Source organism: Pteronotus mesoamericanus, unplaced genomic scaffold (assembly GCF_021234165.1).
Source record: "Pteronotus mesoamericanus isolate MK-2021 breed Mesoamerican mustached bat unplaced genomic scaffold, CSHL_Meso_final scaffold_128, whole genome shotgun sequence".
Classification (NCBI taxonomy): Eukaryota; Metazoa; Chordata; class Mammalia; order Chiroptera; family Mormoopidae; genus Pteronotus; species Pteronotus mesoamericanus.
The window spans coordinates 988,307-1,015,068 of record NW_026555305.1 but is presented as its reverse complement, the minus strand read 5'-3'; the positions used below and the strand labels follow the sequence as shown (position 1 = coordinate 1,015,068).

Below are 26,762 nucleotides of genomic sequence, written 5' to 3'. Positions count from 1 at the left end.
TTTGCTGTGAACTGTTTATGGAGATACAAAATCTCCATTGGACCTAATCAACCCAACCTGACCAACCACTTACAAGAAGCAAGGAGCTGAGTGACTCTGTACATGATACTTTCAAACAAAGGCGTACAATGGCTTTGGCGGTTGCTCCTGTTGCTGGTAAAGCCGGGGAAGGAAGGATGAGCTCAGGGACTCCAATTCCCAGCTCACACACCCAATACATGACCTAAAGCCCTTACGTGTGCCCTAAAGGAGACCCTCATCCCCAGGGAACACGGGGCTGAAATTGCTGAAAACCAAATACAGAACCTCCTCCTGTGATTGGCTGCATTACAACGCCAGCCTCACAGAGTGTCAACTATTAAAGTGAGGACAATGACTTGGAAAGAACGAGATCCTGTAAGTGGGGATAGGGATGTGTGGGAAGCTGTGATGAAAACGGGAGCACTGAGACCATACATATTTAAACAAATGAAGCTTATTTAGAATGTCACAGAGGTGGAAGAAGTAAGCCATAGAAGAAACGGGCTCTCTTCCTCAGTGCCCCCTGTGGAGGTGGCAGCCATCTCTTACCCAGCACCACAGCTGCCCTCAGACGCCTCGGGAAACCCAAGATCATCAAAAAAAGGACCGAGAAGTTCATCCAGCATCAGTCAGACCGATATGTCGAAGTTATGCGGAACTGGCAGAAACCCAGAGGCATTGACGATAGGGTGCACAGAAGATTGAAGGGCCAGGTCTTGGTGCCCCACCTTAGTTATGGGAGGAACAAGAAAACAAAGCGTATGTGGCCCAGTGGCTTTCGGAAGTTCCTCGTCCACAACGCCAAGGAGCTTGAGGTGCTAATGATGTGCAACAAATCTCACTGTGCTGAGCTTCCTCGCAACGTCGCCTCCAAGAACGGCAAAGCCGTTGTGGAAAGAGCAGCCCAGCTGGCCGTCAGGCACCAATCCCAGTGCCAGGCAGCGCAGCAAAGACACTGAATACACAGTTTGTGTGCACATGGTACTTGTGTTAACAAAACCATAAATTTGGAGGGGGGGGGCGAGAAATGAGCTCAGAAAAAAAGTTATACAGTAAAAGATCCCTTGGATCTTAGGGGAGAGAGAGACAGGCAGACAGACAGAAACACTGGTTTGTTGTTCCGCTTATTTATGCATTTACTGGTGGATTCTCATATGTGCTCTAACCAGAGATTGAACCCACAGCCTTGGTTGTTGGGGACCCCGCGCGAGCCAGGCCTTGAAAGGGGCCTGTAAGTCTTGACCAGACAACTGGGAATGCGGGAGGCAGGGTTTCCGTGGGAGATCTGGCCTAAAGAATGCATTGTTTCCACTCACTGACGCTGGCTCTGCCGTGCACGCCCTGATAAGGAGAAACTAGATGTTTAAGCACCAAACAAGAGTGAATTCCTAAATCCAAGAGCTATACCTTAAGGACCATCTGACACCGCCAACTTGCCTAACAGACCCTGACCTGAGGCAAATCTCTGTGTTCCTTCAATTATTATCTATGATCTCTATCTGTTTTCTGTAAATATAGCCTTCAGGCACTGATTGAAAAGCTTTGCATGCATGCTGTACATAGTTCTCAATAAAACCCACTTCAGAGAAGGGCTGGGGCATTCACCTCTAGAGAGAATCGTCTTCCCCTTTTCTTGACAGCACTTGGTGTCTGGAAGACTGGTTATTTCATCCACAGTGAACTGGAAGGCTCCAGGGGATGGGGTCTGCCACACTTGGAGCATTGGGATGATGCTCCAGCCAACTGAGCTACCCAGCCAGGGCGAATGCCCTATACTCTGGTGAGTCTTTTTTTGCCAGTGGTCAAGGTCTCTCCTCCCATAGTGGAAGCTACCTTTCCACACCTGAGGGAGTTAATGCTGCATTGCCTGAGGAAACAGTAATGGCATTCCAGTGCCCCGAAGCAGTTGCCAAGCAAGACAATGCTAATCTTCCTTAGGACCCACGCCCAAAACCTTACATTGATTTCAGACCTGTAATTAAACTCAAGTCCAGCAGACGGCTAAAGATGAGGTATTAAGTGTGACTGTGAGGAGGTGCATTAAACTCCAAAAGAACTACTTGGGTTTTCTGGAGAACAGACACATTAGGATATGGGATAATGGTGGAAGGAATATAAATTTGGATCAGGCTGAATCTAGGCTGAATCTAATGGTGCAGCTCGAGGAGTTCGAAAGGACTCTAATAGCTTCTTTGGTTGGCTGAACCACAGACCAAAAAACGGCCCATGGTGAGCACAATGGAAATGCCCAACCTTCCATGGTTTAATGTAGAGGAAGAGATTTAAAAACTTAGGGAGATTTGAGGGTTAGAGTGGATTTGTAACTTAAGACCCACTCATAGAGGGCTGGGTGAAAAAGGTGAAGGGATTAAGCAAAGAAAAAACAATCTCATAGACACAGACAAAGGTATGGTGATTACCTAAAGGAACGGGGGGGGGGGGGGAGGGTAAGAGGTGGTAGAAGAAGGTAAAGAGAGAATAAATGTTGGTAGAAGGGTACTTGGGGTGGTGAACACACACTATAATATACAGATGATGTATTATAAAATTGTACACTTGATACCTATATAATTTTATTAACCAGTGTCACTCCAATAAATCCCATTTAAGAAAAGACCTGCTTACCCACACTTGGTGACTCCGTAAGACATGCCCTTCACCAATACTTTGTCACAAATTTGTGGGGGAAGCTCCAACATCCTTGAAGAGCTCCCTGATCCTTCTGCCCTGTCAGGTAACCCTGACATGAGAACTGGAAAACCTAAATGCAACAGGAATAATTGGATCCTAAGGCGGCAGGTGCCAAGGGCAGCACTCAGCTGCCAAAGGTAAGGCAGGTGTGGTTACCATGAGGATCAACAGTCAAAGCAGCAATGAAAATAGTCTAAGGGTACCTTGGCCTACTAGTTCATTTGGTTAGAGTATCATCTTGATACACCAAGATTGTAGGTTCAATCCTGGGTCAGGGTGCATACAAGAATCAACCAAAGAACACATCAATAAGTTGAACAACTTAACTGATTCTTTGTTTCTCTAAAAGCAATAAATAAAAGTTTAAAAATTATAAAATTATGTCTATTTTTTAAGCAATGCAATTGACTTTTAAATTAAAATTTTTTGAATAGGAAATGCATGTACATGGCACAAAAGCAAAATGTTGTGATGAGATAAGCAGTGGGAAGCTTTGTTCCTATTTATTCCCTGACTCACAAGTAACCAAATTGAGTGACTTTTTAAAAAAATTTATTTATTTTAGAGAGAGGGGAAAGGAGGGAGAAAAACAGGGAGAGAAGCACGATATGTGAGAGAAACAGTGACTGGTTGTCTCTCTCATGCCCCCAGCTGGGGACTGGCCTGCAACCCGAGCATGTGCCCTGACTGGGAATCGAACTGGCAACCTTTTGGTCCACAGGCCGGCACTCAGTCCATTGAGCCACACCAGCCAGGGCTGAGTGACTTTTCTTTAATCAAAAACAATGTACCTTAAAAATGTCCCCTTTTATTGGCCAAAAGGCAGCATAATGTATTTAGCCTTGGATTTTAGGTATTTTTGCTTAACATATATCTAGTACATTTTCATACCAGTACATGAAAGGTGCATGAAAAGTACATGAAAAGCTGCTTTGACATTGTTCTTAAAAGCTATAGGGCCCTTTAAACTTCTGAAAAAGGAGTCTGCAAGATGCAGTCAGTCATCAAGCCTTATGGAAGCAAATGCTTAAGGAGGAGTTATATAAACTATGAACTGGAAAAATAACCCCTAACCTCTGAAAGGTCTGTTGTTCTGATTGATTTTCCTACTTAATATGCATGGCTATATAATAATTTGTTTTTCTTTTCTTAACGATATGAAACCCTAATCGAATTCGTCAGCTACAAGTGCAATCACTGCATTCCGATATGAAATAATTTAAATGAGGTTACCAGATCCAAGTGCATCATACTACATTCATCATCTGTAATATGACTCATCATAACAATGGATCAATACCAGCTTTGATCTGGTTAGACAAAAGTATATCTTTAACTATCTTATTTTTGGAGATGCAGTACGGTGTAAGGATCTGTGTATCTGTGACAAGGGGCGGAGTCAGCTATAAACTTGCCTAGGCTATATACGACACAGTTACTGGATCAAACTAGGCGTTGCTGTGAAGGTATTTTGCAGACATGCTTAACATCTGAAATGTTGACTTTAAGCAAAGGATTTTATTTTGATAACATAGGTGGGCTTTATCCAATCAGTTGAAAGGTCTTGAGAGAAACAATAAGAGTACCCTGAGGAAGAAATTCAGAGTCCAGACTGCACCATTAGCTCTGACTGAAGTTTCCAGCCTGCCCTTTACCCTATGGATTTGGCCTTGCCAGGCCCACAAATGTAGGATGATTCCTTGAAATAAATCTCTCACACATGCGCTAGACATAGATATGTGTATGCATACATGCCTATATATGTGCATATATACACATACATATATATACATACATATATATTTGTAAAATGTATTTTCTACTAGTCCTATCAAAACTGATTGGTACTCTTCAAGCCTTGATCTAGTTACATTCTGTCAACACACATCTGTCACATCTTTTCTTTTTATAAACTGCATACTCTTTTATTCAAAATATAGAAAACTGAATAGTAAAACAGACAAAATTACAATTGGTTTTTGCTAGATTTTACCTAATTTTATCTTTATTAGATACTACATAAATTTAAGGCATAAGAAATATATTTTTCTTTTTTTTGAAATATATTTTTGATTGCACAAAACTCGTCATTTCAAAATACTTAAATATAGCTCAGAACGTTTCCACAATGACCATAAAGTAAAGAGAAAGCATTTCTCAAAATTTCAAATTGAAGTTTAGGGAAAAGCAGAATGAACAATGACTGAGATCCAGAATTTAGGTGACTAGCAAGGTCATTCAATTAGCAGGTTGCAGAGTTATGAATGGGACCCAGGATTTCTCATCTAAAAATGCTGCAGATCAGTTTATTCAAGAAGGGGGGAAATCCAATTATAGTCCAGATCATTTTATACCAGAAAACAATCGTAGAAAGTGACTTTTAATTTTTCAAAATTCAATCAGGTGTGTGAATGGTCCATTGGTGTCCAGCTTTAACACTTGCATGTTCCCGTAAGTGCCATGTTCCACCACAACCCCAGCTTCAGCACACTTGCTGTTAGCAGCTAATTCTTTTTCACATAGAGTCACAAACTGGGAATGAAGTTCTTCTAACCCTTCTTCTTTTCCAGAGTTAAAGTGATACTGCATGTTTCTTCCTTTTATTTTCTCACCAAGGGTGGCTTGAGGGATAATAAGAATGTTGCCAGGTAGATCCAATATAGAGACGTGCTTTTCATCTTCTGTTTCATTTAATTTCACATTTAACAGTGTATTAACCTGGTCTCTAGCAAAGGCGTGGGCAGAGAGGGCTAGAGACGCCTGAGGAGAGACTAGGGAAGGAGGCTTTGGGGAGAGAACTGAGAGAGTAGCCAGTGGGATCTCAGGGCTGACTCATCCCTCATGTGACAGCAGCCATCTTGCTCAGGCAGAGCCATCTGTCACATCTTAAAAAAAATGAACTCTTGCCCTGACTGGGTGGCTAAGTGGGCTGCAGCATTATCCCCTACACCAAAACGGTTGTGGGTTCAATCCCTGGTTAGGGCACATACCTGGGTTGAGGGTTCATTCCCCTGTTGGGACACACAGTAAGGGGGGGTAATGTTTCTCATATGGATGTCTCTCTCTCTCCCTCTCTCCCTAAAAATCAATAAACATACGCTCGGGTGAGGATTTAAAGTAAAATATAAAATATAATGAAATAAAAATAAAATCTCTTAAGGGCACTTTCTGCACTCCCTGATTTCCATCTCATTCCATATACATCTTTAAATCATGAGAGATGCATTTTGTTCTCTTCGCTCCACAATTATTTCAGAAAGAGAAGAACCCCCCAATGGTGACGTTTAAGATTGCTAACCATACCCTGGGCGGTATATAGAACCCCTAACGTGAGTTTGTTGGTTTCCTGTCATCAGCCACTCAACTCCAGGTGGGTTGGTCCAGGGCTCATGCTCTGTCCATTCTCTCCAATCTACACTCATCCCCTTGATGGTCTCACCTACAGTCATGACTTGAAATAACAGTTTCGGGTCACTCTCAAATTTATACATCCAGGCTCCAACTCTCTCCCCACGTTGTCGAAGGTTGACATGCCCACATGACAGACACTTTATGGATTTGGACATTTCAAATTGACTATGATGGAGACGCAAGTCCTGAATTTTCCTCCAGACCGCCTCCACGCGGGCCTCCCCACCTCTGGGGATGGTAACTCCCTTCTCCGGGTGATGCCGGCCCCACTGCGTGGTTCCTAAGTTCATGTATCACATGAAGGAGGTTCTAACGCAAACAAGTCCCAGTAGAGCGCGGTAGGTGAGTACCCAACGTATGGAGGCGGGACTTCCGGCGTCCTCCTTAAGAGGGTTTTAAATTACTTGTCTATCTGTCCTGAAGAAAACCTGGGAAGGAGGTAACCCGCGTGGGTAAGTCACCAGGCGGGTTACCTCCTTTACACTTGCCCTGCGTCTTTACACTTGCCCTGAACCGGACGAACTTCTCTGCCTCCAGACCGTCGACTTCCCCTCAATGTCGTTAGTTCGTGCTCCTTTTACGCGAAGAATGACTTCCTAGTTAACACGCTCCTCGCGGCTCCGGCTAGTGTGGCGTGGAGGACTACATTACCCAGAAGGCTGTGTTTCGTGCGCCTGGGGCGGGAGTTCGTCAAGACGGCCCGGGACAGGGCTTTTCCGGAAGCCCTTTGTACGTGGGCGGGACTTCCGGGTTTCCTCCCCGGACGCCATTTGCCTCTGCGGTTCGGTCCCCGGTGGCCCTTACTATCAGGACGCGGGGCCGGCCCCTGCCCTCAGGCCTTTCGTCGGTTCCCTTTCCCGAGCAGGGGAGGCGGGCCGGCCTCACCTTCGCGCCTGTGTCCGGGCCGTGATTCCCCTGGCCGCTCATCGGGCCGCGACCTCCCCGGGACCTGTGCGCTCGCCCTTCATCCCCGCTGTCGTCGAGGGCCGCGCCCTGTCCACGAAGGACACTGCGGCCCTGAGTGCGACGGTCAGCCGAGGGCGCCGGTGGTCTTCGCCCCACGGTCGCACGATGGCGGCGTCGCCGACCCGCCAGGCGCAGGTGCGTGACGGTGACTTCGGAGCTGACGGGCTGGGAGCAGGGACACCCGCCGGCTTTGACTTAGCTGATGGACCTGGGTTGCCACTTAGTTTGTCCCCGGTCCTAAACGGTGCTGGGCCTCTGACAGGGGGTCCCTGAGTTGCTTTAAGAATGGGTGATGCCTTGTCTGCGGCGCTCATCATCAATCCCAACCCCCACCGCGTCCAGCGGCGGTCCGCGCAGGGTCGCCTGTTCTCCAACAGGTGACCTTGGGCGTGGGAGCCAGAGAAGACACGGGGATGACCAGGCAGAAGTGCACGGACAAAGGCCAGGTGTATGGGTTGTTTAAGGAAGGCCTAGATGGGGGGTGGCGCTGGTTCCCGCAGCTGCTGAGACACGTCTGGGAGGGGGACAGTGCGGGGTGTCACCCAGCCTCAGCCGCGACAGTCCCGGACCAGTCCAAGGCTGCTCTGGTCAAGGTCGCAGCCTGGGTGCAGGGCGTGACCTGTATTCGGCCAGGGCAGGCGTGGGCAAGGCTCTTCGTTGGGTCTCTGTGCTCCGTGGTCCCGAAGTGTCCTGGCCTCAGGGATAAGCTCAGTCAGGATGCAGAAAGGAAAAGAGGCTAATGATCTGTTGTGGAATCTCTGGGAGACGGGAGGCGCCCGGGGTGTGGGGAGCTGGTCCAGGCCTGGGTGGTACCCAGGTAGATGCTGCCCCTTCAGGTGTTTCTCCTGTGACGCCTGTGGCGACGCTCTGCTCCTCTCTTCATGCTCACAGATATATTTGTAGGGGGGACGGAAACGAACTTCACAGCAAAAGTTGGTGTGAGGGGTCCTGGCCAGGTGGCGCGGTCTGTTAGAGCAGGGCTCCCACCGACCCTCTTAAGGACGCCGGTTTGGTGCTGGGTCAGGGCCCCTACAAGAATCAGCCAGTGAATGCGTCAATAAGTGGAACAGCAACTCGACGTTGCTCTCCCCACCTCTCTGTCTAAAATCAGTAAGTTTAAAAAAAATTGGGATAGAAACCGCAGGAAACAGACCTGGGGAGTTTCGGTCCCTTTAACCAAGAAGGGACGCCCCCCGCATGGGGCGGGCACCTGGCAGGGTCGGGGGGGCTCAGGCCCATCTGTTATTACCGCCACCGATACGGTTACTATCAGTGTTTCCTCACCCTTCGGGCGTCCTGGAACCCGTCGTGCTGTCTGCACCTCACAACCTGCGTGTCATGTCCATTGTCTTCTGTCAGTTACAACGGTCCTGCGCAGGAGGCCTTGGTCCTGCACTGCTGTGTTCTGTCCAGAGCGCTGTCCACCTCTGCCTGAGCCCAGCCCAGAGCTTGGTCCTCAGGAGCTGCTTGCGGCTCTGGGCCTGGATGTCGCCCCTTTACCACCTCTACTGCAGTGCAGAGACGATGGCTGATCCCATCCCGCAGCTCCAAGGCCAAGTCGACGTCCTGTGTTTGACTTTCCAGGTGTCTGTGTCCTTCGATGATGTGGCCGTGACCTTCACGCAGGAGGAGTGGGGGCAGCTGGACCTGGCCCAGAGGACCCTGTACCAGGAGGTGATGCTGGAGACCTGCAGGCTCCTGGTGTCTCTGGGTGAGTCCTCCCCAGCTCTGCCACGCGGGGATCGCCTGGCGCTTCCGTGTTGCGCCCCCGGCTCCAGACCCGGTGGTCAGGAAGGTCTGGGGAGCGCTGTCTCCTCCTCCCCACAGCGTCAGTCATTTCCTAGACTCACCTCTCCTGTCTGGTCTCCAGGTGTGTCTTGGGCAGGAAACATAGTTTCCCCTTTGGTTCCCGGAAGAGGTGGGAGGACAGGGGGTGTTGTGCAGAACGCAAAGGCACGATGCCCCGTCGGGCCCTTGGGGGACTGACACGGGGACGGGGACCCCCGCGGGTTACGCCCTGGCTCCTGGGCCTCTTGTCCGGGCCCCTCTCCCTGGGTGTGCTCCCGTCACGCTCTTGAGAAGGGCTTTTTCTGCTGAGGGAGTTTGTGGCAGGACTGGCCCCCTCAGTCCCTGCTCTGTGTGGCCCCCAGATTCTTTGTCCCTACTTTTTTGCTGCTTTATGTTGTTTTTCATTCTTTCTTGGCCGCTGGGCTCTCTGGGGCGACTTTGAGGCAGCGAAGGCCCCTGAGCCCATTTTCCCCAGACTCCTCACGCCCAGTGCCCGGCACAGACTGGCCCCTGTCGGGGGTTCCTGTCTTGCATTCCAGAGAGAGATCTGACTGAGTGAGCCTGGTGGCCCCGGCGTCCCCTCCAGGGCAAGTGTCAGGGCCCTGAGTGACAGGATGCTCTCCCAGACCAACGTGGGTCGGGCGGGCCCCCAGGAGGCCTTTGCCCTCGTTGCCACCAGGTATTGTTCTAAACGCAGGGCTTGGTCTTGGTCTTGTCTTCTGTGCGTTCTCCTATCTTCATGATGGTCTCTCCCTTCCTTAAGTCCCCAGTGCCTCTAAACAGTTGCCAGCTTTGTGCCCCAGGAGACATTTGGCAACCTCTGTGGCCAGTGTTGATTGCCACAGCTGGGTTCTGGATGGTACTAGCATCCAGCAGGCAGCGTCCAGAGGTGCTGCTGCGTACAAGGGACAAGGCAAGTGCCCTTAACGAAGAATCGTCCGGCCGAAAAGTCAGGAGTGCCAGGGTTGAGAAACGCCGGCTTAGGTGGTCCCGTGCTGGAAGATAATCATGTAGACCACTCGGCTCAAGGGAAGGGAGGGCTGGAAATCCAGGGCTTGGGGTAAGGCATGCCTGTTTTCACAGAACTGGAAGAATATTTTGTGTGGATTAGAAATAAAGTAAAATTAGAAAAGCTTCGTAGATTAAACGTTTTGTAACGAAAACTTTAAAAATTGTTTCCTTTTTAAAAATAGTTTGGTTTTTTATTGTATTTTTCCCCCACTACCGTTTATTCCTGTTACGCTCTCTTCCACCTCCACACACCTCCCCCGCGTCCCCCACAAAATATTTTAAAATAAAGGGCCCCCTCTCTGGCCCTGCTCCACATGCTTTCCCCAAGCTCCCCGCTCCAGCCGGGCGCCAGCTCACCCCCAGGCTCACTTCGTGTGTGTTTGCTGTCTGTCCGCCTGGGAGTGTTGGCACTGCGGCCTTTAGTGCAGCCTCCTCAGTGCTGCGTCCTGACCCAGACCTGGTGGAGGGCCCCCCATCCCACTCACTGCCTCATTATTCTGTTTATACCCTTCTCTACCAGTGCTTTTCATCCTAGGGTCTGCTCCCCAGAGAAACTCAGCACTGTCTGCAGCTGTTTCTGGTTGTTACATCTGGGGTGTGGATACATCTACATCTGGTAGGCAGGGCAGATACCTGCCCGTCTCCTGGCAAAGCGTTCTCCACAGTGAAATAGTCCTTCTAGGTTGGCAGACCTTGCTCCAGAGGGTGCTGGGACACCCCGCCCCCGCCGTCCCCCAGAGAAGTGCCCTGAGGAGGCTGGGCCTTTGTGCCTTCTCCGCCCTGCCTCCTGGTTGTTTGATGGCAAATCTGGATTTAGTGCTGAGTCTTAACACACCTTCTTTACTTTCAACAGGCAGAGTAGCCTCACTGGGGCTTAATCCTTGCTGAATTTTCAGAGTGACCTGCCATCCAGGGACTGGGCTCTGGGTTTCCCATTTGCCAGAGCCACACAGGATTCCTTTCTTGAAGAAATCTTAGAAAATGAAAAAGTGGATTGCTTTTAGGAAAAGCAGTTAAGCCCTGGCTGGTGTGGCTTAGTGGGTTGAGTGCTGGTTCTGAAAGGTCGCCGGTTTGATCTCTAGTCAGGGCACGTGCCCGAGTTGCAGGCTAGGTCCTCAGTTACGGGCATGTGGGAGGCAGCCAATAAATGTTTCTCTTCCTCTTTCTCCTTTTCCCTCTCTAAAAATAAATAAAGTCTTTTTAAAAAAATTTATTCTCTCTTTTGTTTTTTTAGAGGGAGTGAGGAAAGGAAAAAGAGAGAAACATCAGTTTGTTGTCCCACTTATTCCTTCATTCATTGGTTGATTCTTATATGTACCCTGACCAGGGATCGAACCTGCAACCAGGACGACGGTCTCACCAACTGAGCTGCCAGGCCAGGGCATAGTCTAAAAAAAGGAAAAAAAGCAATTAACCGTGAGAGCACAGGTCCCCTGAGCACCGTCCACACTGCACTCATATAATCCCCAGGGCGTCCCTACTGTGTTCATTGGTACCTGCCGGATTTCAGTTTAGGGAGGTGACTTAGTGACAGGTGACACAGAGAAGTCGGTGCCATTGAAAGGAGAATTTATCCCAGCTCTTGAGAGAAAGGGACACCGCACGTCTCCCAGAGCGACGTGGGGAAGCACAGTGTCGGTTTGGAGGAAACTGACCGTGGGGAAGTGGAGCCCAGAGCATCCGCGGGGGTTTCTGTGGGGAAGGGGCGGGGCCGGGTCAGCCGCTGGGGACTCGATTGGGCTGTTTCCAGCCTGCTCTTCTGGGGCAGTAAGGGCTGCTCCTGGGGGCTGGGCCTTGGCTGCCTCAGGGCGGCGGACAGGCTGGCTGCATGTGGGAAGGTTACAACTGTGGACTGTTTGCATTTGGAAGTTGTGCTGCCCAGTGAGTTGTGCTAGGTGTTCGCCCTGCACGGGGTAAGAGAGTCCGAAGACGTCGGATCACTGTACAACTGGAAATTGCTTGGAAAGAGTGATTATTGGTCCTTCGATGTTTTCACATCATGTTAAGGAAACTTTGGGGTGATGGTAGTGGAGATTTTTACAAGGTATGGCGTGAAGGTGCCCTAAAGACATTTTATCCTGAGAGCACAAAGGGGGAACACAAGTAGATAGAGCGTAAGAGGTCCCGGCAGGGGCCATCGCTATGCCCCCCATTTATATAGTTTCCCCATCTCTGCAGCACTGGCTGGGAAAATCAGTCTAAAGTTGCGGCGGGGGGGTGTCTTAACCCCTCAGCGGAGTTGTGAGATGTGCTAAAAGTAGGAGGGGAGTGTGTGCGTAAAAAGGAAGAAGCCTCTCTTTCTCTGCTCAAAATACTTCTGACATTGACTACCTGGGATTTACAAGGTAGGGGCTCAGTCTCCTGAGACCGCCCTTCTGACTCCCACCCACCCACTTCAGATGCCGGTCACAGTCCAGGTTGTCACCCTTCCTGAGCAGCTGGCTGTGAATGAGGGTCCCATGACCCCCTATTCACGTTTGATGATTTTCTAGAACAGTCCTCAAAAGCCAGGAAAGTGCCTTACTTAGTGTTACCTGGTTACTATAAAGGATACAGCCCGGGCACAGCCGCATGGCAGAGCGGCAGGTTTCCAGCCTTCCCCACAAGTCAGTGTATTCGCCAGCCGGTACCGCCCCGAACCACTTCAGTTACCGTTGCCTGTGGAAGCCGCCTTACAGAGGCCTGACTGGTGAAATGGCAGGCGGCGGGGGACTGGACTCAACCCCGGTCCCCTCCCCACCACCGAGGTCAGGGGCGGGGCTGAAGTTTCAGGGGTCTGCTCTCCTGCTTGGTCCCTCTGGCATCCAGCCCCCACTCCTTAGGGGCTTCCCAAAATTCACCTCGTTAACATGATCATGAACTCAGCCGTGGTAGCAATGGGCCTTGTTACAAATAACAAAAGATGCTCCTTTCATTTCTGGTCCAGGGCGCTCAGGCCCAGGGTGGAAGCAGCAGCGGTCACTGAGCTCTGGCACTGGAATGAGTCCACGAACTGGCCTCACCATTCACTAAGTTAGTCCCAGGGGCTCCCTGGGGGAGAGGTGACTTCAGCGCCCTGGCATGTGGCTGGGCGCTAAGCAGAGGGGAGGCCCACACCGCCTGCAGGTGAGCTTCCCTGAGGGCCCAGGCTGGGTTCCGCCCTGTTTCAGAGCTGAGGCCTCGGGGGCTGTGCCTGGCTGCTGCCCAGAAGCATCCTGGGCCCTGGGTGTGGAGGCCTCCCGCGGGGCGGGGGCGGGGTCTGAGAGCCTCTCTCCTCGGGAGGCCTGGGGTGCTGGTAGTCACTGTTCCCATGGTGTGTAGCTGGAGGCCGAGGGGGACGGTTTCTCCCATCAGCCCTTGGCCCACCGAGGACCGTGGTAGGTGACAGTCTCCAGGAGGCAGAGGAGGCGGTCAGTGCCTCTGCAGTACAGGAGGCGCCGGGCCGCTAATGGGAGTGAAGGAATTTTGAACCGACTTTAGAGCCTTTATTGCAGGGACCCCCATTTAAGGGGAGCTGGTTTGTAAGTCTCAGTATCTATGAGTTGCAGTAGAGTTTATAAATGAGGAATATATTTCCACAAGACCTAAAGTAGCATTTAATAGTACTGTCATCTAAAACTAGTCTCCTTCCCGGGGAGCTGGTCTGCCAGGGCTGTGTGCGGAGGCAGAGCTGTTGAGATGCCCCAGGGTAGCCTGGGGAAGGACGGTGGTTCGCTTAAGATGTGGAGGGAGACTGACTGAGAGGCTGTTAGAATAGGTGTTCACCAGGGTCTGTCGGCCAAATCCAGAAGCGCAAAGCATTTGCTGGTTGCTGAGTGGATGACGTCAGTAATTTTACCAGTGTCGGGTGTCGGGTCCGTGGACTGCACCCCTCAGCTCGGGCAGCCGTTCACTTGTCGCTTAACCGACAGGCATTTATGTTCGCGCAGTCCTGGGGGTGGCCGTCCCAGACCCGGTGCCAGCAGAGCTGTCTCTGGTGACCTGTCCTCCTGGCCACTGTCCTGCTGTGTCCTCACATGGCCTCCCCTCTGTGTCTGGGAGAGGCCCCCCCTCTTCTCGGGACACCCGTCCTTTCAGATTAGGGCCCCACCCTGTGACCTCCTTTAACCTTACCTACCTCCTCAAAGGCCCTGTCTCCGAATACAGTCACACTGAGCGTTAGGGCTTAACATGAATTTAGGGGGACACAGTGCAGTCCATCCTGGGGACCCTGGCGGACGGGAGCACAGTATTCTGATTGTAGTAACCTCCGTGGGGTGCCCTTCGATTTTCCTGGGCAAAGCTGCGCGGTCAAACAGGGCAGCGAGGATAATTTCCCCTTTATTTATTTGGTTTTATGTAATTTTTACTCCCCAGATGCTCATTTTCAACGCACAGCGGGCCCTCGTAGCTACTTACAGCAGGGTCTGTGGGGTCTCACTTTTCCAGCCAGCGTGTAAGCGCCAAAATTTCACTGCAGCGATGCATCGTGCCAGGGCATCTGCGCGCAGTTTGGGCCGTTTGGGGGCCGTGGGCACTATGACTGGGAAATTTAGGCGAGGCTGTAGTTCCAGTGAGGCCGGCCTTGTTTTCCTGCTTCGTTGCTTTTTGAGATTGGGGAATACAGTGTTTAAGTTGTACCCCAGCTATAACTATGATCTGAGCCCCCATATTAAATTCATGAAGTTTTTCCATTTTAAATTTAGAACTGTGGTCATAAGCACGAAAGTTGATAAGTGCCCTGTTTTGGTTTTGTAATACAACATTTTTATCATATAAATTTGTAAGTACTTACGCTGTACATAATTATCATAGATAATTTGCTATATAAATTATATAAACTTAATATATCAGTTTTGGGTTTCCAGTTGGGTCAAGTTGTGGACAGTGTTGATTTAGTTACTATATCGTGTTTTATTTTTGTATTCCTCCCCCACCCTCGAATATAGGAGTTTGGTTTTTGTTACTGTTTTTACATCAGTGAATAGTCTAGAACTAGTTTTATGTTTGCTAGACCTGGCGTTTGCTTGGTAGATAAGGTTTAAAGCCTCCTCCCACCCTTTTTTCCCTCTTGGACTTTTAGCCGGGGTTTTCAGTTTGTCGTCTTTTTTTTTTTTATAAAGGGCTGGACGGGAAGGGCCTGAGGCCTCCAGGCAGCGGCCGCCCCCTGGGATGACCCCAGCGGACAGCATAAGCGGTCCCTTCATCCCTCTGCCTGCCTCTGAATAACATCATTTTGGGGGCCGGGTGGGGGGTCACCTCTCTGTGCCCTGCCCGTTTTTCTTTCTTCTGTTTGAATGCGCACCTGCTCGGCCCCAGGCGGCCCCAGGCGGCCCGGCCGGGAGTGGCGGCCCGTTTCTGGGGCGGCGGCCGGGTCCTGCGCCCCCGCGCCCCCGCACCGGGGCCTGACGGGGAGCGCTGACAGGCAGCTGCACCCGCTCCCGTGCCGGACACGTCGGCCAGGGTGGATGACCTCGGAGGAAGTGAGAAGCCCCTTCCGGTGTCCTGGGGGGGAGTAGAAACAAGAGAGTCCTCGCTCTATGTTTTTTTTGTTTTTTTTTTAATACTACATGGAACCACCAGTCATTAAGGAAAGGTCTCTTAACAGCAACAGCAGTAAGACAGGGAACAGTGACAAGACTTCCCCATGAAGCCGTTTAAGCCGCCTCTGTGCCACGGCCCCTGTGAGGGGTGCGCCCCATACCGCGGGGCCAGCGAGTCCCTGCGCGCCCCTCCCCCTCCAGCGTCTGACCTCATGGGGGGGCGGGGGCGCGGGGGCGGCTCAGCTGAGCTCGGGTGCGGTGGCCCCTGGCAGCCCCGTTGGCGCCTGAGCGCAGGCTCTGGTGCGGTGGTCAGGCTCCCGCGTACCCCCGGTGCCCGTGGGTCACCAGCACAGGGGCTTGGTGTGTGGACCGTGGGTGCGATCCGTCCCTTCCCAACGCAGTGGCGGGTAGGGACTCGGAGCCCTTGCAGCCCTGGGTCATTGCAGCTGTAAACTGCGCATGGCCTGAGGCACATGCCCTCAGAACTCTGCTTTGGGTTGAAAAGATGGGGGGCCCTGACGACGCACACCTGGTCCGATCCTGTTCCAGGGTTATTTCCGGTTTGACCAGCATGATGCACTCCCTGCGCGGCACGGCCCTCGGGGTGTGGTGGTGCCGCCTGGACCTTAGGAAGCACTTGGGCCCAGGAGCTGCAGTGGAGCGAAGTCTCAGGAAGTGACACTTGAGCTAAGACACAAAGCGTTACAGCCGGAAGGAATGAGATAGGCCGAGAAAAGGCTTCTGGGTAGAAGGGCTGAAACGTGCAAAGGCCCTGAGGTCTCAGGGAGAAAACCCCTGGCAGAGCCAAAGGAAGGTCTCTTCACCTGTCCCCTGCCGCATCACCGAGCCTGGGCACGTGGCAGACTCAAGGGAACGCTGGCTTCGCGACGACTGCTGGACCCTGGGCTGTGGTGTGGGAGCGGCCGGAGGAGCCTTGTGTGTGTTGTGATGTGTGTCACGGGCTTGTTGGGAGACACCTGTGCCTTCTTCCCTGCATCTGTGCTTGGCTGCATGGGACAGACCAGCTCGGTCTTCCCCCTGCAAGGGACTTATTATTGTATTACCTCACTTAACAAGAACCTCAGAGGTGGGGCCAGCTTGATGGGTGCTAACCTAGTGTCTGTCTTCGCCTCTTCCCTAGCGCCGAGGCAGTCGCCTCACCGAAGTCCCAGGATGCCGCAGGACAAGCAGAGCGGCAGGTCCCCTCCGTTAGTCATCCGAGGATAAAACTCTCTCCCCACAGTGGCCGATTTAGATCCCCTGCCCACCTCAGACTATAAGCCCTTTGCAAGCTGGTGGAGACCAAAGATTTTCAACCCTCTGTCGATACCAGAATTGTCTGGGGAGGTTTTCACGTCTCCTGAGGTCTAGGCCCCCCTCCCTCTTCAGGGATCTGGTTTCAGTTGCATGTGAACCAGGCATCCCAGGGGTTATGATCTAGGTGGTGGTTGAGACCCACTTACTGGGATTAATTAGAAAACACCTTCTGGAAGGCGGGGGGTGTTTCCCGAGGTCTCACGGCAACAACTGAACAGACTTTAAATTTCATGTGTTGGCACCGAAGGGAAAGTGCTGTCCACACAGCCGGCGTTGCCGCCTGCAGCATTTGCATCCCGGCGGTGGTGTTTGTGTCCTGGCACTGCAGGGCACGTGTCACTTTTCGGTGTGTGTGGATGGGGGCAGCTTCATTCTGAGGTCCTGTCCACACCCTCAAGTCCCAGACTAGACTGAGCGGCTTTGTTTCCTTTCACAAAAATCCTTATGTCCTCCTTCTCCATGAACAGGGTGTCCTGTTCCCAGTCCTGAGCTGGTCCACCAGCTGGAGTACAGGCAGGAGCTGCGGATTGTGAAGAAGGACCTCTCCCAAAGCACCTGTCCAGGTAGGAGCCATGATGGGGGCGAATGGAAGACCCTGCAACCCAGAGACCTTCATGAGACACTGGCCGCGGACCCCTCGGGAGACTTGTCGTGGCCTGTCTGGTGGTTTGGAAGCCGTGGAGCCTTTGACCGTGGTCCCTTTGGCCTCGTGGGGGACAGAGGTGTATGAGCTAGGATGTGTGGCCTCAAAGCTTGGCCCGCTGATGCCTAGCTCTGCGGCTGTAACGAAGTCGCATGATCTCGTTGTGTCTTTGCATAAGTGAAGACCAGCTTCCGCATCAGACAGACTCCAGAATCTCAGCGCTCAGCATATGGAAGCTCTTTTTCTCAGTCACGGCAGGGTCCAGGGGGTCCGCAGGGAGCTCTGCACCACACAGTTATCCAGAGACCCATGTCGGGTCTGTCATCAGCAGGTGGCTCTCAGGTTGTCCTGACCTCCTGCAGCCGGCAGAGGGGAGTGGAGAGAGGCAGAGAGGGTGTCAGGCCAGCTCCCACACACACCAGCGCCCCTCACATCTCACCGACGGGACCGGGGCGCCTGGGCACCCCTGGGTGTGGGGCTGGGAGGTGCGGCGAAGCCGTGTGTCCTGTCCGAGAGCAGAGGGTTTGGTGCGTGTAGCCGGCTACACCCGGCCTGTTGCGGGGAGATGCCAGTAGGAATGGGGCCTTTGTCATGAGGTGGTCTGGGGATGTGATCGCTGCGTTACTGCATAGAACTGCTTAGCGCCGTTGTGGCTGGCTCGTGAAAAGCAAGCCCTGGGCATTACTTGTGCCTTATCATCATGAGCAGCGAGTCTCACGTTTCCCACTGAACGCAGAGGGAAAGGGCCGTTCTTCCCGTGCGGTTGCTCTCCCCAGCTGTGCTCTGCCAGCCACTGTCACACCTTCTCCAGCCACCCATCCTGAGTGTCTTTTGGAAACACAGGCACCCCCTTGTTCCTACGCCTCCTGCGGGGTGAAGCCGCAAGGTGACGTTGACCTCTGCCCCACGTGCGAGCTGCGGAGGGCGCTGGGGCATCCCCAGGGGCAGAGGGGTGCACGCCAGAGTCATTGCTGTCCATGCCTTGTTTCCTGGGGCCGCTCGGCCCGCCTGCGCGTGTCGGCAGCCCCTCAGAGTCTGTTCCCGGCCTTCCGCCCTCTCCTTGCTTCTGCATCTCCACTTGAAGGTCTCAAAGGCCCCAAAAGTCGGCATTCCTGGCAAGGACCCCATGACATTGCTCGCTCCTCTCTCCACCCCAGTGTCAGCGAGTGGTCCTGTCATTGAAGCAGCTTAGAGACTGAATGCGACCTCGGAGAAGGACTCGCCCTCCACCGCGGTCAGTCCCTGGGCCCCGCCGTCCCCAGGCCTTTTCCTTTCCCACCCCTCCGGCACCTCCGTCTGACCCGTCCCCACACGTGCAGTTCGAGCTCTGCGTCTTTGCCCTGCCCCCCGGAGCGGGGGTGCTAACCGTCTCCCATCTGCTCTGCACGTCAGCGTGTGCCGTGGGTCGGCTCTGTGTCCTGCATGAGCTGTCCCCACATTGTCCCAGACAGTGACCCCTTCCCCAGCCATAGCTGTCTCAGCCTGGGGCCCCTAATGGGTCTGTGAGGTTTCCTGTGGGGGGTCACGTCCACTTCCTTCCATTGCTTGCTCCCCGCCCGGCCACGTGCACGCGGGCCCTCCTGTCTGCGGCATCGCCTTTCACTGGTGGAAGAGTTCTTCCCCCAACCACAGCCGATGCCTGGACCAGGGGCTGTATCACAGTTTACAGGGAAACCCTCCCTTTGCTTGTATTCTTCACTTACATGCTTTCTTTGGATAACTTCGTCCTTTCCCTACTCAACATAAAAATCTGCTCAAGGTCCTCACAGCTGAAGAAAATAAGTTAAAAATGCTCCTGTCTCACGCTGTGTTCATCCATTCCCTGGGGCATTTCATTGTTTTACGTCTTTTCACTCATAGTGCTGCCAAAAACAACCATGTGGACTGGTCCTCTTGCCCTGGTTCGGGCATTTTTGCTGTTTCTTGTGGGTTGTGCAGACGATGGGCTGGGCAGACTCAAGCTCCCGTGATAGTGACCGTTGTTTTCTAAGGAGTCTAGATCAGTGTACACTTCTCCCAAGGAGACAGTGCTGTCCTGTGTTTGCTATTTTGAGGCACCTCGATTTTTGCACATCAAGTGGGCGCAGAGTCGTGTCTCATTTTCTTTAGCACCTGATCATGTGATTGTTGGCCAACCTGTGTTTTCATCTTTGAAATGTCATTTTCATGACAAATGCCTGTTTTTCTATTAACTGGTTTGCTTTTTGATTTGTAGAGATTCTTTGTACACTCAGACACTTTTGTCAATTATAGATGATACAGGTTTAATTTTCTGTTTTTTAATTTGGTCTTTTCACTGCCTTTAAAGTTACTTTGTTGAATAGAGGAACTTTAGTGTAGTCTAATTTAATAACATTTCTTACATGATTAGTGATTTTTTTTGTCTTGCATAAAAATCTTGCTTTACCCCCAATATCAGAAGATATTCTTGTTTATTTTATGTCTTAGAACTTGGCATTTGACGTTTAACTCTTTGCTCCGAGGCAGTGTTTGAGTTCAGCGTGAGACACGTCATTCCCCCACGCCACTAGTTTTTCCCGCTGCGTTCACTCTGTATTCTCTGCTGTACCACCGAGCTGCCCCACCTCTTGCCATCTGCCAGCTCCATGCATATGTGAGTGTATTTCCCGAGCTCTCTGTTCTTCCAGTGCCTGTTTGTCCGCTCTCTGTGCCAGTACGACCAGACCTTGATATCTGGTATTATCTGGTAAGGTAGGTGTCCTCGTTACACTCCTTATTCTCCCCTCTGGTCGTTCATGCAGATCCACAGTCAGACCATCGGGTTCCATGGTAACTGGTTGGCACTTTACAGGGAATTGTATGGAATTTATATATTCACTTGGGTAGAATTGTTGGTTTTGTATTATGAAATCCTTCACCAATAATCCTTGTCTTGACTGATTGATTTTAGGGAGAAAGAGCGAGACATCGATTTGTTGTTCCACTCATTGGTTGATTCTTGTCTGTGCCCTGATTGGGGATTGAACCCACAACCTTGGCATTTCAGGACAACACTGTAACCAGCTGAGCTACCGGGCCAGAGCTGACCTCATCTTTAATGTTATAATTTTCTCCCTCTAGATCGTGTATTTGGCCAGTCTTCAGCAGGCCTTTCCTCAGGCATAACAGACTCAGTGTGTTCACCCCCGTCCTGCTCACGTTGTGGGCCCTGCCCTGCCAGTCCTCGCTGTCCCGCAGTCTGTCCCCAGCTTCTGCTCTCACTGTCCGCTCAGTCTCTGCAGCGCCCTTGTACCTTCTGTCTCCCACTGAGAAAGGGCTGCTGTGCCCTCCCCCTTTCTCTTTGTGGTAGCTCTTACGGTGCCAGTGGGACTCACGGCATAGGCGCCTCCTCTTAGAAAGCCCTGATTTTTCCTACAGTGTTAGCCAGACTGAGGGTGAAGGTCACAGCACCCAAGACTGCCCTGGCCTTCTGACACTAGCTTCAAGTTCGGGGAGTACCCGAAACTACCCTCAGGTTCAGTGATTTGCTAGAAAGATTGAGAAAACTCCCCAAAACACCCTACACCCAATATCATATATAGTACAGACAAAAGATCCAGATTAGAAGGAATGTGGAACTTGGGGCTAGAAGTGTTCCAAACACAAAAGTTCCGTATCCTCAGCAACTCGCCTCCCCCTGGCATGGATGTGTGGCAGCATGAGCAAGGGGCACCATCCACCCAGGAAGCTCCCTGGAGCCTTACTATCCAGATGTTCCTTGCGACTTCATTTCACTGAGTCCTGAGTCTTTGCTGGTGGGACTCAGTCTCTAGCCCTCCTTTCCAGGAGTTCTGCAGATACCTGTGGCTCAAAGCTCCACCTTTCTAATTATATGGTTGGTCTTTCTGATAGGGCTAGACCTTGCTCAGAGTTGTGTCCTTACCATATACTTTGTAGGGGCCCATCATGAGTTATTTTGTTGCTGTAAACTATCAGGTATGTTTCCTGGGGCGCTCCATGAAGAACCCAGACATTCCTGTCATTCCGGAAATACCCAGAATTTAGAGGTTACTTCCTTGGAGTTGGGACAAAGATTATGCTTCTCTTTGGGGGAGTTAACTTGGCATATACACTTCTTGTCTTCAAACGGGGCTGCATTAGATATCCTTCTCAAGTTTTCATGTAGCCACATGGGATGGGTTTGCTCAGAGGAAACTCAGAATACACGACCCCATTATTCTGGGCAGCCATGTCCAGTCTGGAATTGTGCCAGTGTGTTCCCTCCAGGTACTCTGCCCTGTCATCCAGCCATTCCCCTGGGCGCCAGCAGTCCAAGAACCAGGACAGAGAGAGATCCAATCCTGGGCTTCAGAGGTAGCAAAACACAGCACACACTGTAGTGCTGATTTGGGTTCTTCTGTGCTGCCATTACTAACAGGCCTTTTCGTGTATTGGATTTCTTTCAGGTGACAAAGAAAAACTCAGGAACACAGAACCTATCACCTGTGAGCCTGCCCTGCCTGAGAGATTCTCACTCGAGGAACAACTAACACAAAAATTTGCACAGGACTCCCGGGTGAATCAGGCCAAGGATCGGGATGGCCCATCAGAAGTGTCCGTGCAGGAAGGACACCTGAGATCAGGAAACCCTGAACGTGGGGGCTTAGGGCCACTTGACAGTGTGTGTTCGGGGATTGTGAGGGAGCCAGTTCCTCAGGGAGGTGCTCTTCCTGATCATGACTCACATGAATTTGGTAAAGATTCCATGGTTCAGGAAGAGGAAAACCTCTTTAAGTGCGGTGAATGTGGGAAGGTGTTTAATAAGAAACACCTTCTTGCTGGACATGAAAAGATTCACTCTGGAGTAAAGCCCTACGAATGCACAGAGTGTGGGAAAACGTTTATTAAGAGCACACACCTCCTGCAACACCACATGATCCACACAGGGGAGAGGCCCTATGAGTGCCTGGAGTGTGGGAAGGCCTTCAACCGGAAGTCGTACCTTACCCAACACCAGCGCATTCACAGTGGAGAGAAGCCCTATAAGTGCACTGAATGTGGAAAGGCCTTCACCCACCGCTCCAATTTTGTTTTGCATAAGAGGAGACACACTGGAGAAAAATCCTTTGTCTGCAAAGAATGTGGGCAAGTGTTTCGACACAGGCCAGGGTTTCTTCGGCATCACATCATCCACAGCGGCGAGAATCCTTACGAGTGCTTCGAGTGTGGCAAGGTCTTCAAACACAGGTCCTACCTCATGTGGCACCAGCAGACTCACACCGGGGAGAAGCCCTATGAGTGCAGCGAGTGTGGGAAGGCGTTCTGTGAGAGTGCAGCCCTCATTCACCACTACGTCATCCACACTGGGGAGAAGCCCTTTGAATGCCTCGAGTGTGGGAAGGCCTTCAACCACAGGTCATACCTCAAGAGGCACCAGCGGATCCACACTGGCGAGAAGCCTTTTGTGTGCATGGAATGTGGTAGGGCCTTCACCCACTGCTCCACTTTTATCTTACATAAGAGGGCCCACTCTGGAGAGAAACCTTTTGAGTGTAAAGAATGTGGGAAAGCCTTCAGCACTAGGAAAGACCTCATTCGGCACTTCAGCATCCACACTGGAGAGAAGCCCTATGAGTGCGGTGAGTGTGGCAAGGCCTTTAACCGCAGGTCAGGCCTCACGCGGCACCAGCGGATTCACAGTGGAGAGAAGCCCTATGAGTGCATGGAGTGCGGGAAATCCTTCTGCTGGAGCACCAACCTCATTCGACACGCCATCATCCACACTGGAGAGAAGCCCTACAAGTGCAGCGAGTGTGGAAAGGCCTTCAGCCGCAGCTCATCCCTCAGTCAGCACCAAAGGATGCATTCTGGGAGAAACCCTGTCAGTGTAACAGAAGTGGGAAGACCCTTCGCAAGTGGGCAGACTGCACTCACTCTCCGAGAACTCCTGTTGGGGAAAGACTTTTTGAATGTAAACACTGAGGGAAATCTTTTGCCGGAGAAAACAGCTACCACGGCATCTGGTAGTACATACCAAAGAGAGACCCCACAAGAATCTTCGCTGTGAGAAAACCTTTTGTTGCTGATCATCACTTGTCACTGGAAGACACATTTTAGAAACTGACACAGCCTAGAGCCTTATTCTGCATCTGAGAATTCACCTGTGAGGGAGTGATCAGCCTTACTGTGCACCAAGGAAAACCTTCCCCTCCAATTTTTCACTTAGTTTGCATTGTGGTGTATCTCAGGAATTTTCTGTTTTTGTTTTTGTTTTTGTTTTTGTTTTAAAGAAAGAGGAGACTTAGAAGAGAAAATGCAATGAGACTTCTCTGTTAAAGCCTACAGCACTTTGTCATGGATTACCTAGTTTACTTGGGGCAAGAATAATGTTTTAGGGGCAAAGGGCCTTCATCCTTTATGTATTTTGTATACATTCATAGCGATCCAATGTTAAGTGAGTTAGACAGTTGAGGGTGGGTATTTAAGACCATAAGGATACACGTACAAATGAGCATATTTTATTCCAGTTAAGACTATTAAGGCTTTGATTTTTAAAAAACAAACCTTTATGTAGTAGTTTTAAAACCTAAGACTTTTTCTTAATCCCAATTTATTGTTTTGTTTCTGTAGCTAGACTGTAAATCTTAAAATTGAGTAAAGTGATTCCACTCTGTTATTTGAAATTGACCTAGCTTTTATAGTTCCTTTAACTTTTCATATAAATCTTGAGATTGTCTAGTCTTATAAAAAAAAAGTCTTACTCATTTTGATAGAAATTGATTTACACAGGAGGTCAGTTTGAGAGTCAGCATCATGAACAAGCACATGATATAACTACATTTATTTAAGTCACCTTTGGTTTATTTTATTAGCATTTTATAATTTTCAGCATTCAAGTTCTGAAAATTTTTGTTAGCATATCTAGGCTTTTATTTTTGAGTGAGAGTAAGTGGCATAGATTTTAAATTTTTATACAAAGGGTGTACATGCTCTTTGGTAGTACACAGAAATGTAATTGTTTTGGGGGTATTTTGGTATCCTGCAGCCTTGTAGAACTCACTTCTTATTAGCCATTTCTTTGGATAGAAACTTTGGGATTTTCTACCTAGAAATGTCAGCTGCAAATACAGTTATTTCTTCCTTTCCAATTTGTATACCTATTATTTCCTTTTCTTGTCTTATTGCACTAGATAGACCTTCCAGTATGAAATTGAATAGTGTTGACGGGTTCCTGATACTAGGGGGGGGAATGTTCAGTTTTTCATCCTTAAGTGTGATAATAGTTGTGAATTGTTTTCATAGTTTTCTTATCAAGTTTAGAAAGTTTCCCTCTATTCTTAATTTGAATGAGAATTTTTTTATTATGAATAAGTATTAGATTCTGTCAAATGCTATATCAGTTGATATGATGATCCAATTTTTGTCTCTGCAGCCTATTGATATTACAGAATTGCAATGATTTTGAATATTCAACCAGACTTGCATTCTTGCAATAAACCTCACTTGTTTTTGGAGTATAATTCTTTTTATATAGCATATTAATATACCATATTAAAACATTCCATTTGATTATATTTTTGTTGAGGAAGTTTTCTTATAATTTCTTGACTAATGATGTGTAGTTCTTTTTTTGGTTTGTTTTTTTTAACTGTCGTTCGGCTTTGGTAAGTATGGATTTATTGGGAATATATATTTCATATTGGATACAATGGGTTGTCTGTCCTTTTCAATGAATTGTTATATTTTATCTAAATTTTCTATTTTGTTTGTAGCCCTGTTTGAAGTAATCTTTTTTTTTTTAAGATTTATTTATTTTCAGGGAGGGGGAAGGGAGGGAGAAAGAAAGGGAAAGAAGCATGGATGTGTGAAACATCTATGAGTTGCCTCTCATACATCCCCAACCAGGGACCTCGCCTGCAAGTCAGGCATGTGCCATGACAGGGAATCAAATCAGTCACCTTTTGCTTTGCAGGACAGTGCCCAACCCACTGAGCCATGCTGATCAGGACTAAAGTAATCTTTTATTATATTTTTAATGGCAGGAGGATCTGTACCTATATCTCAATTTATTCCTCGTTTTGGAAATGTGCTAGACTTCTTAGACATTTATCAATTTTAGTGATCATTTTGAAGAACCAGCACTTTACAGCATTGATTTTTCCCTATTTCTGTTTTTAATTTCACTAATTTCCTTATGATCTTTATTATATTCTTTATTCTACTTTGCTATAGTTGTATTTAGTTATTTGTATTTTTGAGGTGGGTATTGAGATTATTGATTTGAAACTTTTTTCTTGCCTAATGTAAGCATTAAGTACGGTTGTTCCTTGGGGCTTAGGGGAACCGACCCCCTCCACCCCCGCACACACACATAGTTGAAAATCAGCATATAACTTAGTCAGCAGTCCACATGTACCAATTCCCAACTGCAGATCGAAAGTTGGCTCTTGAACAAGGCAGATTTCTGCATTGTGAGTGGACCCATGCATTTCAAACCTGCATTATTCAGGGTCACCTGTACTATAAATTCCTTTACAGCACTGTTCTAGTTTCATTCCATAAGGTTTAATACGTTTATTACAACTTACTCAGTTTTAAATATTTCTTGATTCCTTCAGAGACTTCTCTGTGATCCACAGATTATTTAGAAGTATAATGTTTTATTTCCCAACGTTGGGAGTATTTCATGCTATGTTTTTTTGTTTCTGATTTCTAGTCTGTTTCCCATTTGGCCTCACTGTTTAAATTAGTTGAGGGTTTTGGGGTTTTTTTTTTTTTTTATGACCCAGATAATGGTTTATCTTCTTGAAGGTTCTGTATGGTGCTAGAAAAGAATATGTGTTCGGCAGACATTGGGTGTGGTTTCCATGAATATCTGCCTGATCCTGTTGGAGATACCATTCAGATTCTCAATGTCGTTGCCAATTTTTTTTTTTTTTTTGGTCTAGTATTTCTATCAGTTGCTCAAAGAGGGGTGTTGAAGTCCTGCAGTATAATTGTGGAATTGTCTTCCCTCCTTTAAGTTCTATCAGTTTTAACTTCGTGTATTTCAAAGCTCTGTTGTTCAGTGCATGCACATTCAGGATCACTATATCATCTTGGTGTAATGACCCTCTTATCATTATGTAATACCTCATTTTACTTCTGTTCATTTCCTTGCCTTTGAAGCATGCTTTATCTGGTATTGATATAGGCAGGTCTGTATGTTTTGATTAATGCTTGCATGGTTTATATTTTTTTATAATTTTCTTTTCACTTTTATCTGTATTATTAACTTGAAGTTTCTTATAACTTACAGTTAGGGCATGCTTTGTATTCACCTGGCTGCTTTCTGTCTTTTAACTGGTGTAGATTTAGATCATTTAAATTTAAAGTGATTATTAATATGTTAGGGATTAAGTGTGCTATTTTATGATTTCACTTTTTTGGTGTTTCTTGTGTATTGCTCCTGTTTTCTGAATGTTGCTTTTTGT

At 49.4% G+C, this 26,762-nt stretch overlaps 1 protein-coding gene and 1 pseudogene across 2 annotated transcripts; both read left to right on the top strand.

The window, feature by feature from the left end:
• Window positions 1–372: 372 nt before the first annotated feature.
• On the top strand, window positions 373–1,477 carry LOC129082428 (60S ribosomal protein L32-like; annotated as a pseudogene).
• Window positions 1,478–6,868: 5,391 nt separating this feature from the next.
• Window positions 6,869–24,781, top strand: LOC129082561 (zinc finger protein 264-like). Of its 2 annotated transcripts, XM_054588267.1 has the most exons (4): window positions 6,869–7,224; window positions 8,674–8,800; window positions 17,174–17,269; window positions 21,756–24,781. In XM_054588267.1, exons 1-4 carry the CDS (start codon window positions 7,195–7,197, stop codon window positions 23,354–23,356), a joined length of 1,854 nt encoding a protein of 617 aa, XP_054444242.1. In that variant the 5' UTR covers window positions 6,869–7,194; the 3' UTR covers window positions 23,357–24,781. The 2 variants fall into 2 exon arrangements, with proteins under 2 accessions (XP_054444242.1, XP_054444243.1); XM_054588268.1 differs by lacking the exon at window positions 17,174–17,269.
• The last annotated feature ends 1,981 nt before the right edge of the window (window positions 24,782–26,762 follow it).